General features: G+C 39.1%; 1 protein-coding gene across 1 annotated transcript; it reads right to left on the reverse strand.

The window, feature by feature from the left end:
* Positions 1–1838: 1838 nt before the first annotated feature.
* On the reverse strand, positions 1839–14273 carry C2H8orf88 (chromosome 2 C8orf88 homolog). The gene is made up of 6 exons (XM_035318332.1): positions 14117–14273; positions 13026–13118; positions 12146–12222; positions 8229–8313; positions 5562–5668; positions 1839–2260 (listed from the first exon to the last, which is right to left on the reverse strand). Exons 2-6 carry the CDS (start codon positions 13102–13104, stop codon positions 2225–2227), a joined length of 384 nt encoding a protein of 127 aa, XP_035174223.1. The 5' UTR covers positions 13105–13118; positions 14117–14273; the 3' UTR covers positions 1839–2224.
* Between the last annotated feature and the right edge of the window lie 1926 nt (positions 14274–16199).

Below are 16199 nucleotides of genomic sequence, written 5' to 3' on the forward strand. Positions count from 1 at the left end.
TTACTTTTTCTGTTGTAAGAAATTATCTCCTTGGAACTTCGTGTCAAACAGGTGCTGAAGGAGAGAAAGACATTCAAGTACGCCACAAGTCCTCCTAATAGAAAGTCTCCATTTGCTTGCTAGCAAACAAACACTCAAATGAATCATTCACAAGAACAAGTTCAAAAAGTTTCTGTCATTTAAGAGTTTTGAGAGAGCAACAGACAGAAATTGCCTTCAATGCATACTGGGGAAAAAAGACCCACAGGACTACAAAAGACTACCAGTGATTAAAAACAAACAAACAAACATTCTTTGTAACATTGCTTACCCTATCAGGTTTACCTGATGGGTTTTGGTAGCAGGGGGGCTGCAGGCATGGCCTCTGTGAGCAGAGCCCAGCAGCTGCCCCATGTCAGATCAGAGCCAGCTCCAGACAGCCCTAAAAGGGACCTGCTGCTGGCCAGAGCCAAACCAAACCAGGGAGTGATGCTGGTTGGGCCTCTGGGAGAACAGACTGAGGAAAGGGGAGGGAAAAAAAAAAAAAAAAAAAAAAAAAAAAAAAAAAAAAAAAAAAAAAAACTGCCCATGCATGGGGACCCGTGCTGGAGCAGTTTGCTCCTGGGGGATGGACCCCATGGGACGGAGCCATGTGGGAGCAGTTCTTGAAGAGCTGCTGCCTGTGGGCAGCCCCTGCGGGATCAGTTTGGGAAGGACGGCATCCCGTGGGAGGGACCCCACATGGAGCAGGGGCAGAAAGTAACAGTGAAGGAGTGGTGGAGATGAAGCATCAGGGATTGACAGCAGCCCCCATTCCCTCATTCCCCTGCGCTGCTCACTTGTGGGGAGGATGTAGAAGAGAGTGAATGGGGGGGAAGTTGTTTTGAATTTGCTTTTACTTCTCACTGTTCTAGTCTGTTATCAATACATAGTAAATTACATTAATCTTCCTATGCTGTTTTGCCTGTGACAATAATTGGTGAGTCATCTCCCTGCCCTTATCTCAACCCATGAGCTTTTTTTCATCCTATTTCCTACCCTTGTCCTTTTGAGGAGGTGGAGTGAGAGCAGTGTGGTGGAGCTCAGCCACCTGCTGGTGTTAAACCAACACACTTGCTAACAACATACAAACCGAATATACTTGCAACCTTATTTTAATTGAACAATTACTGGTAAATATATTATTTTTTAAAATGTCAAGTTTATTACCATAGTTCCATAGTTCTAGGAAAAAATCAGGGGTCTATCAAAGTCAACTTGAAAGTTTTCTGCACTGTTGCAGTTACTATTCAGCATAATCTGATTTAGCTTCCGTTTGCCACAGAGGTTCAAAAATTGCCTTCACCACCCAAAGTATGCTACTGCAGGTCTGAATGCAGGTTTTGAGGTTTACTACATTTGCACAAAATAACAATTATTATTGGTTGTTAACTGAAGGGTGCTGTAAAGAAATAAACTAATGCTTTCACTTTTAAATACTATTCTAATTGAACAAAAATAAATTACAGCATCCGCTATGTTCTGGTATACACACTACTGACACAAGTGATGAAAACCTGTCTTGTTCCTCAATGATGCCCATTGCTTCCTCTTTGAAAAGTGAAGAACACTGGGCAATTATTTACGAGCTTCGAGAAACACAATGCTTAGACAGTTCTCCTGTTCTGACCTGTGGTAAGAAGAGTTCTCATTTTAGGGAGACTGTTAGCAATAAGTTACTCCGTACCTTGAAAGACAGTGCGCATCCACAGAATATTAAGGAATCCCTTCTGTCAAGAGGGAGATTCCAAGTAAAGAGAGAAAGCAAGTGAAGTTCTGACAAAAAGATAAAAAATAAAAGAAAAAAGAAGACTGCATATCCTGACACATTTGAGATTTGATGCAGTATTTGTTGTTCCGTTATTACCGGTAAGAAAGGAAGTCAGGAGTAAGCAAGTAGCCTCTTTCAAGTACCGGTTTAACGTTTATGGCCAGACAAACCATATAGCTACATAACACAAATGCAGAAAATACTTTTGTCACATCGAAATGTAAAATAATTTATTTTCACTGCAACTGTATTACCATCTCAGGTACTACAAAGTAGTTTGCCTTTTAGAGCATTCTGGAAATTACAGATAGAAACAGGCATTTCCACAGATTTTGTAAGGTCCCGTTTTCATCTCTAGGCACCTTTAAGAATCCTGAATTTCTGCATTGTATGTAGCTCCTTCACTGACAGATTTTTCATCTTCCAAACGACTTGTCACTTCTTGCATATGTCAAAAGGGTTGCTGTTTTCCTGCAAGACAAACAGACCCTCAAGTTAAACAGACCCTCAAGTTACTTCAGCAAAGAGAGATTATTTAAACCAAGTTTCCATGAGTCTACTTTTCTACTCTATGTACATTTAACAACTTGGTATTTTTGGATTAATTCATAGAATGGCTTAGATTGGAAAGGACCTTAAAGATCACCTAATTCCAACTCCCCTGCTGTGGACAGGGACACATTCCACTAGATCAGGTTGCCCAGGGCCCCATCCAGCCTGGCCGTGAGCAATTCCAGGGGTGGGGCATTCAAACTGTTCTACTTCCATCAGCAGTGGAGACTTGATCTGAAATCTTCCTGGCATACTTTGTCAACACAGTCATGTCAGTTCAGCTCAGATGCTGAGCTATGTGCAGGTAGGGCTGATCCTATCTCTCAAAAAAAGACAGCGCCTTTAGGAACAAATGCAACCCACAGGTAACTAACTGTAATGACACATCTTTGTAAAAGCCACTCTAGGAAGCTACCTCCATCTGAAATTATGAGTTTCACTTATAAACGGGCATATATTTCAGTCACGACCTCAAAACCAAAGGTTTTAAGATGGGTAAAAGCTATTTAACTATTCAATTCAGCAGCAAACTCTTGATAGCCAGCTGCTCCTGAAATATAAGCCACTGACGTGCTGCAGCATTGCGTGTTTCTCTTCATGTATTCGGAACGCTCCTTCTGCCCCTTTTAAACATCATTTATTTAATTTATACATGCGTCTCATCGATCCCTCTGGTTTCTATGTAGAAAAATGGGTGCTGTGGGATTAATCAACACTTGGGAATTTTCACATGTAATGACAGGGTCTGCTGCATGAAGGAAGCTCAAGTGAAGAGGGCCAAAGATGGATAATGAAATAATTGAACACCATTTACTGTTCAGTTTAAGTAAATTGTCTTGCTTTGCACTCCTTTACAGGATGTCCTTAAAATCAGTCTGTATGTCTCCTATCCTTCTAGAAGTCACAAATGCTCTGTTTTTTTTGTTTTTTGTTTGTTTGTTTGTTTGTTTGTTTTTTAACTAATGGGAACTTATAAACACATATATTTAGACTTAGACATTCTCTAATGTGAGACACAGCTTTCACACCTTTGCATGAGAAGGAGCCTCAAGTCACTGACTAAATTCCTTCACTTTACTGGATAAAATAGTTTTGAATTTATCTTTACTTCTTCAGTTCACGGTACTTTCTCAGATTACATGGTCGAGAAGTATGAAATGCTTTTCTCCCTTTCATACATTTTAAGAAGCACTAAGAAAAATTTTAACAGGCTCAATCTGTGTATAGGATACTGAGCTCTGAGTATTCTTATTTGAGATAAATCCCCACTTGGATAGAAAAATTGCTTCCTCGGTGTCACTATTTTAAGGGGACCTACACACCAATGATTCCCACACTCTGATCAAACCAAAGTTTCTTCTATTTCCATGCTGAAAAATCAATTTTATATTTCATGAAAGTCTTATCACTGTTTTCCAATAGAAGCTGTCAACACAGAAGAGGAAATAATGAAGGTCTTTGCCTGTCACATAAAATGCTTGTTCTTTTCTTCTGGTTTTGAAAGGTGTTTTATTACTCCTCAGTTTTAAAGTTCAACATGCAACTTTTTACACTAACCTCTGAGACCTGAAAGTAGGATTTATTAGTTGGCAGATTTGCTGGTTTTGGCTGGGAGAGAGTCAATTTTCTTCATAGTAGCTGGTACAGTGCTGGTTTGGATTTGAGACCAAACGCATTTAACACACGTGGTTGTTAAAGCTATTGCTGAGCAATGCTTACACACTGCCACAGCCCTCTGTTTTTCACCCTGCCACCCCACAAGTATGCTGAGGGTGCACAAGAAACTGGCAGAGGGCTCATCCAGGACAAGAGCCCCAACCTGGCCCAAGGGATTTTCCCCACCATATGATGTCATGTTCAGCAAAGCTGGTGGGAGGCGGGGCACAGGTACATGGATGGACACATTCAGAGTGCTGGCGTTTGTCTTCCTAAATAACCACTATGCATGAAGATTCCCTTTCCTGCAAATAGCTAAACATCTGCCTGCTGGTGGGAAATAGTGAATGAATTCTTTACATTGTGTTGTTTGTGCTCGCAGCTTTGGCTTTACGTAGTAAACTGCCTTTATCTCAACCCATGAATTTTCTCACTTTTTTCCTTCCAATTCTTTTGCCCTTCCCATTTCAGTGGGGAGCAGTGAGCAAGCAGCTGTGTGATGTTTTACTGCCAACTGATGTTTAACTCACAACAACAAGCAGAGTAAAGTCTAAGGCATTCCTTGGATAAGATTGAACTTCTCTTCAGTTTCTTAGACTTGAATTCCCGTATAGAACAACTTCCCATCCCCAAATACTTCACAGTTTTTAACAGAAAGTGACTTGTTGGGTAGGGCACACGCATCCCAAAACATTTTTATTTCAGTATATGACAACAGGAATTCTCACAAGATTTATTTAATGTCTAGATCACTTCCTTAAATGAAACTGAAGGGGGAAAAAGAAAATTCTGACCCAGACTAGTGACACTGTATACAGTGTACATAGGAAAACTGTACAACAAACACCCACAAAAAATAAAATACTTTACAAGGAGAACAATTACTGGTATGTGTTATGTCAGGCAAAAGGAGGAAAAAAAAGATAAAAAGTAGCCGCAACAGCAACTGCCTCGACACCTTGGAGTCTTAACACAGTTGTACATAGAGACCACCAGAAACCACGATCTGAAGACATGACTTGGGTGTTTCAGAAGACAGAGAGAATAGAAGAAAAGGACCAACTAAAGAAAGACAGTATTAATAGTTCTATATAGCTACAAGTTGAAAAGAGTTTTCTATTAAAATAACACATCAAAACAATAAAAAACAATTTAAAAAAAAAAAGGATAATAAAAAAGCTCTTATACAGAAAGTCATAAATGCTTTTTACCATGTCACTTTGGCTTCCTGTTCAACTACCCCTAGTTTGTGCTGAAGACACCAAGAACGACAGCTAAGCGCTATACTTCATGCTGTTACATAACAAAATCCTAGCTAATAATGGTTTGTAATTTAAAGCCCCAGTTGCAGCGGAGTAGAATCAGAGAACTCAGTTATTTTTATCTGTATGATAAACTGGCATATGCAGGTGGGGCTAACACACATGCAACACAACGCAGAGTAAAAAGTTTAAAAGCAGACCTTGCAAACAGTAAGGTAAGACTTAGTAAGATAAGAAATGGCTACTGAAAACCTTCACGACTGTTTTTTCATAACTTCACTTAACATGAAAAACACACTTACTGGCTTTTCAAGTACAATTGGATGATCAGGGAGAAACTCTGGCTTCTTCTGAGAGAGTGAAACACTTGACAGCTCCAGAAGGAAATCTCTGCTGTATTTGATCCTTTCTGTGAATACACACAATTAAGTTCAATGTTGATGTTTAATGCACTCAAGTTTGGAATTCAAAGAACTGATCTGGCTTCTTATTAAAAGGGTGGAAATGCTGTATGTATGTAAAAACCAGTATTAAAAGCAATACTAACTGAAGTCTGCCATTGGATGTTTGTATTAAATTATGGAGCATCTCACTCTTAATTCTATTAAATCGATTTAGTTAATCAGGAGGACTTACACCAAAGTGGCACATTTCTATGAGACAGATAACAAAACCCAAGTCACTCTCTTCTTGGAGCTTTTACATGGTTGTCTTTCAACAACTAGAAGAAAATACGGAATTTACTGTGCATAAACCGGCAAACAAATTTGTATGAGTGAAGTAGTTCTAAGAGTTTTACAGACTCAACAACAGTCAAGGACTTTGCTTAGAACGTGGATGTTAGAACTCGAGTTTGTACCACAATCTCTAGCACAGCCTTGGATACATCTACCCATGGCCAATCTTTTAAGCAAATACTCTTTAAAAAGAGCAAAAGAAGAAAGGAATGAGGCAAGAAATGGACAAGCTTCACTGCTTGTCCTAGGTGACAACTACAGGTACAGCTAAGATGTAAAACATTGTAAAAATTGAGTTCCAGTGAAAATTACACACTGCGATGCAGGAGAGGGGAAAAAAAAGAAAGAAAAAAGAAATGAGGAAACATTTATAGGCAGTAGCTGAACAAGAGGACCTCTAAAGTTGTGTTACTCCGAAAGAATGGATGACAATTAACAAAAGATTGAAAAAGTGATGGCTTATAAAGACCAGGATCTGATGAGAAACAAATTAAGATTTTGTAAAACAGAACAGTCTCTACACACAAGCAAAATCACCAAGAAAGGATCAGAAAGCCTGCACCAAGAGACAGAAATTGCAAAGTCCAACAAAGAACCGTACAGTCTCAGGTACCACAATATAAGAATATAAAGCTATTAAAGAGCATCCAAAGGAGGGCTACAAATATGGTGAAAGTTCTGAAAGGGAAGATTTAAGAAGAGCAGCTGAGGTCCCTTGGTTTGCTCAGCCCAGAGCAGAGCAGGCTGAGGGGAGGCCTCATGGTGGCCTGCAGATCCCTCACGAGGGGAGCAGAGGGGCAGGCGCTGAGCTCTGCTCTCTGGGGACAGCGACAGGACCCGAGAGCATGGCATGGAGCTGGGACAGGGGAGGGTCAGGCTGGGGATTAGGGAAAGGTTCTTGACAAAGAGGGTGGTTGGGCACTGGGACAGGCTCCCCAGGGAAGTGGTCACAGCACCAAACCTGGTGGAGTTCAAGAATTGTTTGGACAATGCTCTCATCAAACACACGGTCTGATTTTTGGGTTCTGTGTGGAGCCAGGAGTTGGGCTCAATGATCCTGGTGAGTCACTTCCAACTTGGGATAATTTATGATTTTATGATTCTGTGATTCAAGTTAGATGTAAAGAGCAGGTAATTTTATTTACCAGGATCAAAAGAAATAACCTTGCCTTCAAATCAGAAACACACATCAGTGTAGAATTACGGTTCAAGAATCTGGGTGACAATAAACTCAGACTAAGGAAATACAGGAAAGACTCAGTAAAATTTAACATAATTCTTTCAGTTCTTGAGTATTATAAGCAACAGAACAAATGGCGTCTCCAGGTTGAAGGATTGTAGATTACAGGTGGATTTTAGATGCCTGTTTATGTGCATACATTCACAGAAAAAATTATCTTGGTGAATTGATGACCTAATATGGATCACTATCTCAGTTCCTGTGGTATGTTTAAGAATGAAGAATTATGCAGCAAATGGTGCAGAGGACAGCTGTGAGAATAATTTTGGAATCTTGAACATACCTTAATAAAAAAAAAAAAAAAAGAAGTAAATGTTTGGCTTTAACCTACCAAACCATGACCATGAAAAAAATAGAAGTATGTTTTATGGCTAGTGAATGACAAGCAGTACAGAAAGAAAAGAGTCATGCTGAAAGCAAGAGGAACAAACCACACGGACAGGGTTGACAAAAGAACAAACTCAATGGGACTAAATCATGAAAGAAACTAAGTGATTTCTTATCAGAATATTAGTATTTCAGAAACATTGTAGTGAGAGCAGTAAGAAGCCGAACTCTTAAATTCTTAAGTTACTTGCATGCAATAATCTTAAAGACTGTATGCCATGACTGCTGCAACAGTGGAGGACTGACCCCTGCAACAGATCAGAGGACACAAATCAGGCCTGTACTTCTGCACACAGAAGCAACTTACACAAAACCAGGACTCGCATGAAAAAATGTTTACGCTCAATTTTTACAAGACAGGAACTCCCAAAACATTGTCCCAGAACATCTTTATACACAAGCAAGTCTACCCACCTCAGTTATGGCCAAGTTTTACACTTACTCTGGAATGACCCATGAAGAACAGCCAGGTTTCATAACATCAGCATATTGTGGTATAGAAGGAGACAAACTTTCAAATCAGAAAAAAATAATATGCAGCAAAGTTCCTTTGTCTTCCACCCAGAAAATACAAATCTGAAAATGATCTGCTTGCAATATTTTACCTTTTTTTGCCTCTGATTCATGCTGGTTTGGTTGACAAGGCATCGTGTTTTGAGTTAAGATCTTCATTTCAGGCATTTCAGATAACTAAAACAGGAAAGAAAAAATATGTAAACTTCAGGGTTGTTTTTTTTGTGTGTGTTTTGTTTTGTTCTACTTTTCATAATTTCATAACTATCCTCTTTATGGAAACAGACTTGCACAAATTAAACCATGGTCAGAACTATAGTTATTAATAACAGCCGATGGATTAAAGCTGACAGTCTTGTCCATACACAGAAAAGAACTGTAAATAGAAATAGTGTTAATGTAAAATGCCTGAGAGGTTTCATGTGTACCTGTAGGACATTTGTTACTGTTGGTTACACACAAAAAGGACACACACATTCTTCCACATTCTCTCCAATACCTACATCTGTCAAAAGCAAATCCCATTTTCTGGACAGAGACAGCAGTCAACATTTGTACCTTAACTGCACTACCTTGATTTCATACTGACCACAGTGCAGTCAGAGAGTAGGAATTGTGAAATGGAAAAATATTTCTAGCATATCAGCTTATCACCACTCTACTCATACTCCTATTTTCTGTGGTTGACAGTTATCTTTTCCTGATTTGTCTAAAACTTCTGGGGAAAAAAAAAAAAAATCTGAAACATCTAGGAATTTCAGGTGATTAAGTTAATAGAGAGACATATTGCTAATTCTAACTGATTCATAAATGTTCAACCAGTCTTGGCGAGCCTTAAGATATTAAAAAGCTCCTTCCCAATTACAATAAAGTATTCTCAAAGAATGTGTTAATACAAGAAAAAGGCATGCATAATTAACAGCAATGTGTGAGACGTCACCACAACAGATTTGTATTTGTTCCTGCACCATGCTCCCAACTCCGCCAATTGCTTTACAATATCAAGATATATAGTATTTTTGGTTTTCAACCCAAAACTTAAATATTTGAGTATCATTCACAAGAACACTCCCAAGCATGTTCTCATCTGAATTACATCTCTGAAGAATGGAATTCATCTATAAAGAATACTCCTTAAGCAGTGCATGTCTTTCTGAAGCTCAGCATCATTTTAAAAGGGTATTTAAGGAGCAGCAAGTTAGAACTGATACTGACTGTTGGAGGCTTTTCAAGCCATTTTCTCTACCTCCAATAGATATAAGGTAGCAGACTCAACACTCTCCAATCTTTTCTTTGAAAACTATTTGGATACCATAAAGGAATAAAAAGAATTCTTTGCTTTATTCAGTGTAACAGATTCAGGATAAGTCCCATCTGGATGCTCAGGCACTTCCACTCACAGAACATCAGTTTGATAGAACTGTACGAAAGCAAAAGGCAGTTTCACAGCTAGTATCTGTTGCAAGCAGCACCCGTACAGAAGGCCCAAACTTCTGTACTACATGCACTGACACATGAATACCTGGACATTTTCCACAGGCTACATGTCTCAACTAAATTTTTCGTTGTTAAATTTAAATCAGTTCATTCACAGTTACCTGTTCTGACTACACACTGTTCTGTAGTCAATTTTTGAGGAGACTACCAGTTTTATTCTGTTAATCCTCGTAAAGCAGAAAAATTGCTAATGTCTTACTAATAAAATGTCTTCTGTACTAGAAAACTGACTGGAAATTGCCTAGAATCAAGGCTAATATCTTCTACACAAGCACTGTCACTGTGCTTATTATCAACAGTAGATCTCCTCTATTTTTCTAGGCTATACTAAGTTCCTCAGATGGCATAATTCACTATTGTTAGGTTACTCAGAGTTAATGTTAACCTTCCTGATGTGCCATAAAGATGTGTGGTTTTTTTGTTGTTGTTTGTTTGTTTTCCTGGCAGTTATCTAAACAGCTTTAAGTGTGCACATTAAATACCGCTGAGTAAAGCAGCTTGGGGAATTCTGTTGCCATATTCTTCCTAGTTCCTTCACTGCTTTATGTACCTCATTTTTCAGAGCTGGCTTATTTTATGTCTACAATTTATTTTTCTAAAATCTGTTAATGTTAGCGGTAAATAGTCTGCTTTTTTACTTCATCTTTCACCAAGCTTTCCAAAGTTAACCTAATTTTCCTGTATCCTAACCTATACCAACTTGAATATTTATCCTCTGATATTTAACAGGTCATTACTACTTAAGACCATTTAGTAATATTAAGTGTTACGTCAACATATTCCTGTTTTGTACCTTGCAGTGTGCTCCTTTATCTTGTGTTAAAGGAAATGCATTGGGGGAAGGGTGGAATGGGATAACGAAAATTAAAGGTTTATGATTGCACAGACAGAGCGCTGCTATCATCCTGCCAAAAAGGCAGTAAGATTTAAACCACCTTTAATAGAATTATAATTTTGAAGAACAGGTTCTTGAAGTGAAATATGTATCTTGCTTTAGGAACGGGAACCATGTCTTACCATATCAGCAGACAAAAAGCAAATGCATAACAACATACAGCTTTCTCAGATGGTGACTGATGTTTTTTAAAACACAGGAGAATATTTGTCAAGACACCAATTTGCATGCCATCACGTTTTAATGGGTCATCAGATTCAGGTCTTGGCATCTTCAGAACTGGCTACTGCATAGTCCTTTCTAAGAAAAATGTTCTGTGAAGCTGCTATGCCAGCCTCTAGGCTACTGCTGCCTGTCAACTAAAATGAACAAGTTCACTGGGTACTTACTAATAAGCTGGTATTTGGGAGTACCTACAGAACAGCTGGCAGTGAGCATTATTTAAGAGCCTTCTCAGCGTCTTATGTCGGAGAAAAAGCTAAAATTAAAGATCAAAAAAACCTCTACCATCATCAAATAAATGCAGTATGAAGCTACATGTAGCCAAACAGTGATGAAACTGAAATTCAGTACTACAACATTGCTGCCCCCAGGACTATTCTGAATGTTTGTTCTACAACCACAATGCTCAAGAGACAAATACAACTGTTCATTTCCCTCCCTGTGATCAAAGATAAATATGTAGCAGTAGTAATTCTAGAGTTCATAAGATTGGCTGCCAACACCTTGCCTTTAACATACACCCCAAAAAAAAAGAAAAGAGAAAGTCAAAGGCAGCTTCCAGAAGCTTCACACAATAAATAGAAGGACAATAGGATTATTAAACTCATAGTACAACAAAAGATGAAGGAACAGATACTTGGCGTTACAAAAATAAAAAAATAAAAAAAATCAAAACTTCCAGTATGCTCTGAGGGATGTTCAAAGCAGAATCAACAGAACATCAAATTCAGACTACAGAACTTTAAGCCCTGTACTTGGAATACTACAAACTTCAGTTTGCAGTAAACAGCTACCACCAATTTCACGTTTGAAAGACATTTTGTACCATGCCTAAAAGCAAGTATTTGGAGGCAGTAAAGCACTAGAGCTCTTTTGTTTTTTGAATGCTAAACCCCATTTACAGCCCAGTCTGGCACAGCCAATTGAACTTAACATAGAACACACACACAATTTAAATACCTAGGTTTCTGAGTTTTCTGCTTCAAATTAATTTCTGCCTGTGCTAACTCATATGTACATATATTTCTAGTATTATTCTTTACATGGAGTGAAAAAAAGACTGAATCTGTGTACTTTGAAAGAGCTATGTCTTAAATTCAGTGAAGATGAAACAAAAGCCACACTGACTTTCAGAAGACTCTTACATAAGTAATTCGTAAGATGTATTTTTTAGGAACTATACAAATATCGAGGCACTCCTCAAAGTCTCAGTTCTTTTTAAACACTTCCAATGCTTCTAGTTTATAACATACAGATTCAAGGACACTGCTAGTTGGGGGAAATACCCCCTACTTTTCATTTGCTAACATAAAGGATCAGCTGACCTCCAATTTATGGCACTCCAGAACACACTCTTTCATCAACTTCATCATTTAGTATTTACTCAGTACTCACCCAGTCAACCTTACTCTGCAAACATACTTGACTGTCGCTAGGTAACTCAGTCTGAAACTCGAAAGTAATTGTTGATGCTGGTGAAGATAAAAGAAAACATTAAGATAAAAATATTGTAACTAGACTCTACATTATTTCTTGTGATACTTGCCAACAGAATGTTACTGAAATCAAACTGCAAAGAGATTATATAGGCATCTATTCACAAGCTAAAAGCTCTATGACTGTCATCATAGAACTTCCAATTTCTTCCATGAACTTGAACACAAAGTAAAAGTTAATGATGTCACTTAGCTTCTGTCCACATCAGCAATGCTGGCATTTTTTCTCCAGCTACCAAAGATTTCTAACTTAGTAATAGCTGAAATACATAATATCAAAGAGGCATAAACAGAGATTTAAAAAAATGTAATAAGACATCTTATATAAATACCGCATGGTCTTTGTCAGACATATTAAAAAAAAAAAAACTTGTATGAAGGCTTGACGGTATGGTGCAGTACTTTGTATTTGCAATAGAATTAAACAATCCATTTGTTAACTTCTGCATATTTAATGTTTTCAACAGTAGGAGTCAACTAACCCAAGAAATCTAAATCTAACAGGTAAGACTGACTGAGCTTCCTGAAGTATGCTAGAAATTCAGATGCCAAACTGTAACACCAAGAAGAGTTCTGCATAAACCTGATGTAGTTTAAAATCAGATTTTATCATAGAGAGATACGTGTGAGACCAACACATAGCACAACAGTTATGCAATGAACTGTTTTATGCAAAAAGTGTGAACAAAGCAATAAATAATAATAATAAAAAAGAAAAGAAACCTTGCACACCCTTCTTATTTCTTTAAATAAGCGTTTTAGCTTTGTGAGTTACTCACCTTGTTTTGAAGGCAAATGACGCACAGGTCGTGCTGGCTGAAGGGATTTACCAACAAACTTTTTAGCTCCCTTTAGCATTTTGAAGCGCCACACTTTAAAAAAGCAGCAGAAATCAACACAAAGTATTCAGCTTCACATATGGATGATAAGTGAGAAGAGCAGCCTACCATGTGACAAGAGCATATACTATTTATTAAATAATCGGGCAGGAAAGAAAAGCAAGTCCTAAGAGAACCTTTCTTAGATGACAAAATAAGTTGGACAGAATTTGCAAAGACATAATGAGACATTTCCCTCTGACTGAGCTGCCCTACTTGCTTCTCAGTAAGACTTTTTGTAGTTACGACAGAAATACATGGGGAAACATGATGGAAACAAAGGCATTTTCTAACAGTTAACTTAATCAAAAGGGGGGTAAATTAACTAACACTGGTCTACCCCTTACACTCTGCTGGCTGTATGTCCCTTATATGTACATACATGTACTTCCACAATTGCTTTTTTCTGGTTTAGTTAAATTAATACAGAATTGCATCTTCCTACTCAATTTAGCTGCTACAGAAACACAAAAAGCCGCTGAGGTTTGCCATTGTAAATAAATGGCTACTCATAACTCGTGCTTAGTCCTTCTCGTTGCCGCTAAAACAACAACCAGCACAATAATAGTACTGAAATTCAGTTTTTTTCAAAAAGACTTTATAACACAAAGGAAGAATTGGATTCAAAGGAAACTATAAAGTTAATGTATAGAGATTATTATCCAATTCTGATATGGAACAGAAAATAAAAGTTAGGTTATTTAAAATATGAATCAGTCAGTATTCCCTCCCATTTCAAAAGGTCTCTGCATTATTAAAAACAACAACAACAACAAAAAAAAACACTTAATTCACTTCATTTAGTATGTTACAATCTTTTGAACATTGAACTTTTACTATTTTCAAGTAAGTTTTCCAACATAAACAATTTGAATCCAGATCTAGCAAACCAACTGTCAGATAATGTCTGAATTAAAACAGTTAAACTGAAACGAGGGGAAAAAAAAAAAAAAAAAAAAAAAAAAACAGATCTGATTGCCTGTTTTCCCTACCTTCTCAACTTAAAAAAGAAGGGCTTGAAAGCTGTAGTCAAAGCAACAAAGAAAATTCCTGCAGGTGAATGAACTGAGACTACTGACCTGGAAGATAAATTTCATTTTATCCAGATTAGGAATGCTTATTTAAACTACATTTATACTAGAGACTACATTTCCACATAAAACAATACAGTATTGTTTGCTGCATCAGAAGATGAAAAAATACAAGCTTTCCTCTATATTCTGGTTTTAAATGACATGCGCACACTTTTTCAGAACAGCAAAAAATGTGTAAGAGACCGGGTGGCTTCTCCAATGAAGGAAAGCTATATTTTTTTCTGCTTTCTCCTGTTGATAAAAACAAGATGACTTGCAGTGATGACAAAACAACACAATTCTCCTCCTCCCCCTCATCCCCGCTCCCAGATTTCAAAGAGGACAATGTCTAGGAAACCACATACTCCCAAAACAGGCAGAAGAAGAAAAAAATACATGAGAAGTACATTTGGGAAAGGGTGAAATCTATTACGGTACTGACATAGTTCCACATCCTCCTTTTAAAGTCCTTTCAGTAGAAGGCTAGATGAACTCTCAACAGATTGTCTAGCCTGACATGAATTTTTACAATATCCTAGTAATTATCCTACTAATAAAATATCTTAGTAAAATCAATAAAAGTGGTGAAAAATCAGCTTTAATAGCTGAGAAACAAACTGCCTCCAGGAGAGGCTATCGCCACTGGGGCACCTGCTGCAGCCCCAGGCCTTCCCCTTGCCAAGCCCTCATTGCTTCTCCCAAGTTATTTCTTGTTTTGACCTCCAGAGAAGAAGGCCCAGCAGCGAGGAAGCCCTCTGCAGAAGCAGTAAGGTTTAGCAAGATTTCTGTACTATTATTTTTTGAGCATCTGAAGAAGCTGGACGTCCTCTGCAATGAGCTCACGAGGACCCCACAGGGACAGTACGGCCCAATGTTTCCCTCAAAGAGCACTAATAAAACTCTTATAAAAAAGTCCTCAAGCCCCCAGGTGGGCACACGAGTGCACAACTGAGACCACCCCCCTTGCCCAGAGGGGCTCCCTGATTCAGCCTGACCCCACAGGAACCAAGCCGTCACCCACCATCCTGCCAGCACCACCTCAGCCTGCCCCAGCCTAGCCCAGCCGCCATCCCCCTCGCCGGCTCCCCTTCGGGCCCCCAGGGGGTGCCCAGCCGGGCTGTGGCCACCCCCCGGAGCAGCTCCCCTCGCCCCTCGCCTCAGGCAGCTCCCCCGGGCCCACGGTGCGCCCTCCGGGCGGCGGCTGTCCCACCGCCGGGTGCTGGGTCACCGCCGGCCGTTGAACGGTGGCCCGAGGCCGGTCGGGGGGCAGAGCTCCGGCCTCGGGAGGGAGGGAGGGGGGCGTGTGCTCCCCCTGCCTGGCTTCTGGCTAGGTTGCCGTGGCGGCCACAAAAAGCAAGGTTTGGGGTCAGTCGGTGTCTGGATGTGGCTGAACAGAAAGAGTTTCTTCACATGGTGCTGCCTTGGTGTGCTGGCAGCTAATGAGGTCTCCCGCTCGTTCAGAAACGCAGTCTGCTTGCTCCTAGAGTCACTCATCCCTCCTACAAAATGAAGTGCTCATTCTTCAGGTATTACAGGTTAACAGTAGAAATAAGGAGAAAATAAGTGACTCATCCTCCCTAACTACAGCCATCCAGAAAGAAAAGGAAAACCCAGAGGCTGGAGAAAGGAGGCAGGTGTTTTGTGAGCCTGGAAACTGCCCGTGCCAACCTGCCCAAATGCACCAGCCCCTCACACAGGTACAAGGCACCAGGGAACAGCCTCCAGCTTCTCAGGCACACAAGTGATGGTGTCCCGCCTGGTTTTGAACTGCAAATATATTTTTGTTGCAGCATGTGATCAACGGCAACAGTGGATAAGGCCTGTTAACTACCAGGGAGGCAGACTAAAATTCACTGATATTCATTTCCTCCGTTCCAGGTAGTCACCTTATTTGTTACTTAAGTACACAATCTTAATGAAAAATACTTTTTTAATTCTTTATATATAATATATATACTTATTATATATATATATATATAAATATAACACTTACTGACTTCAG

Source organism: Oxyura jamaicensis, chromosome 2 (assembly GCF_011077185.1).
Source record: "Oxyura jamaicensis isolate SHBP4307 breed ruddy duck chromosome 2, BPBGC_Ojam_1.0, whole genome shotgun sequence".
In the NCBI taxonomy this organism is placed as follows: Eukaryota; Metazoa; Chordata; class Aves; order Anseriformes; family Anatidae; genus Oxyura; species Oxyura jamaicensis.

Bases quoted from the DNA above. Each gene is read 5' to 3' on its own strand.
- C2H8orf88 (XM_035318332.1), bottom strand. From the start codon at position 13,104: ATGCTAAAGGGAGCTAAAAAGTTTGTTGGTAAATCCCTTCAGCCAGCA. The intron at 8,314-12,145 runs GTGAGTACTGAG...TTCCTGTTTTAG, and splicing joins TGCAGAGTAAGGTTGACTGG to TTATCTGAAATGCCTGAAAT. The intron at 5,669-8,228 runs GTAAAATATTGC...GTGTATTCACAG, and splicing joins TGAATCAGAGGCAAAAAAAG to AAAGGATCAAATACAGCAGA.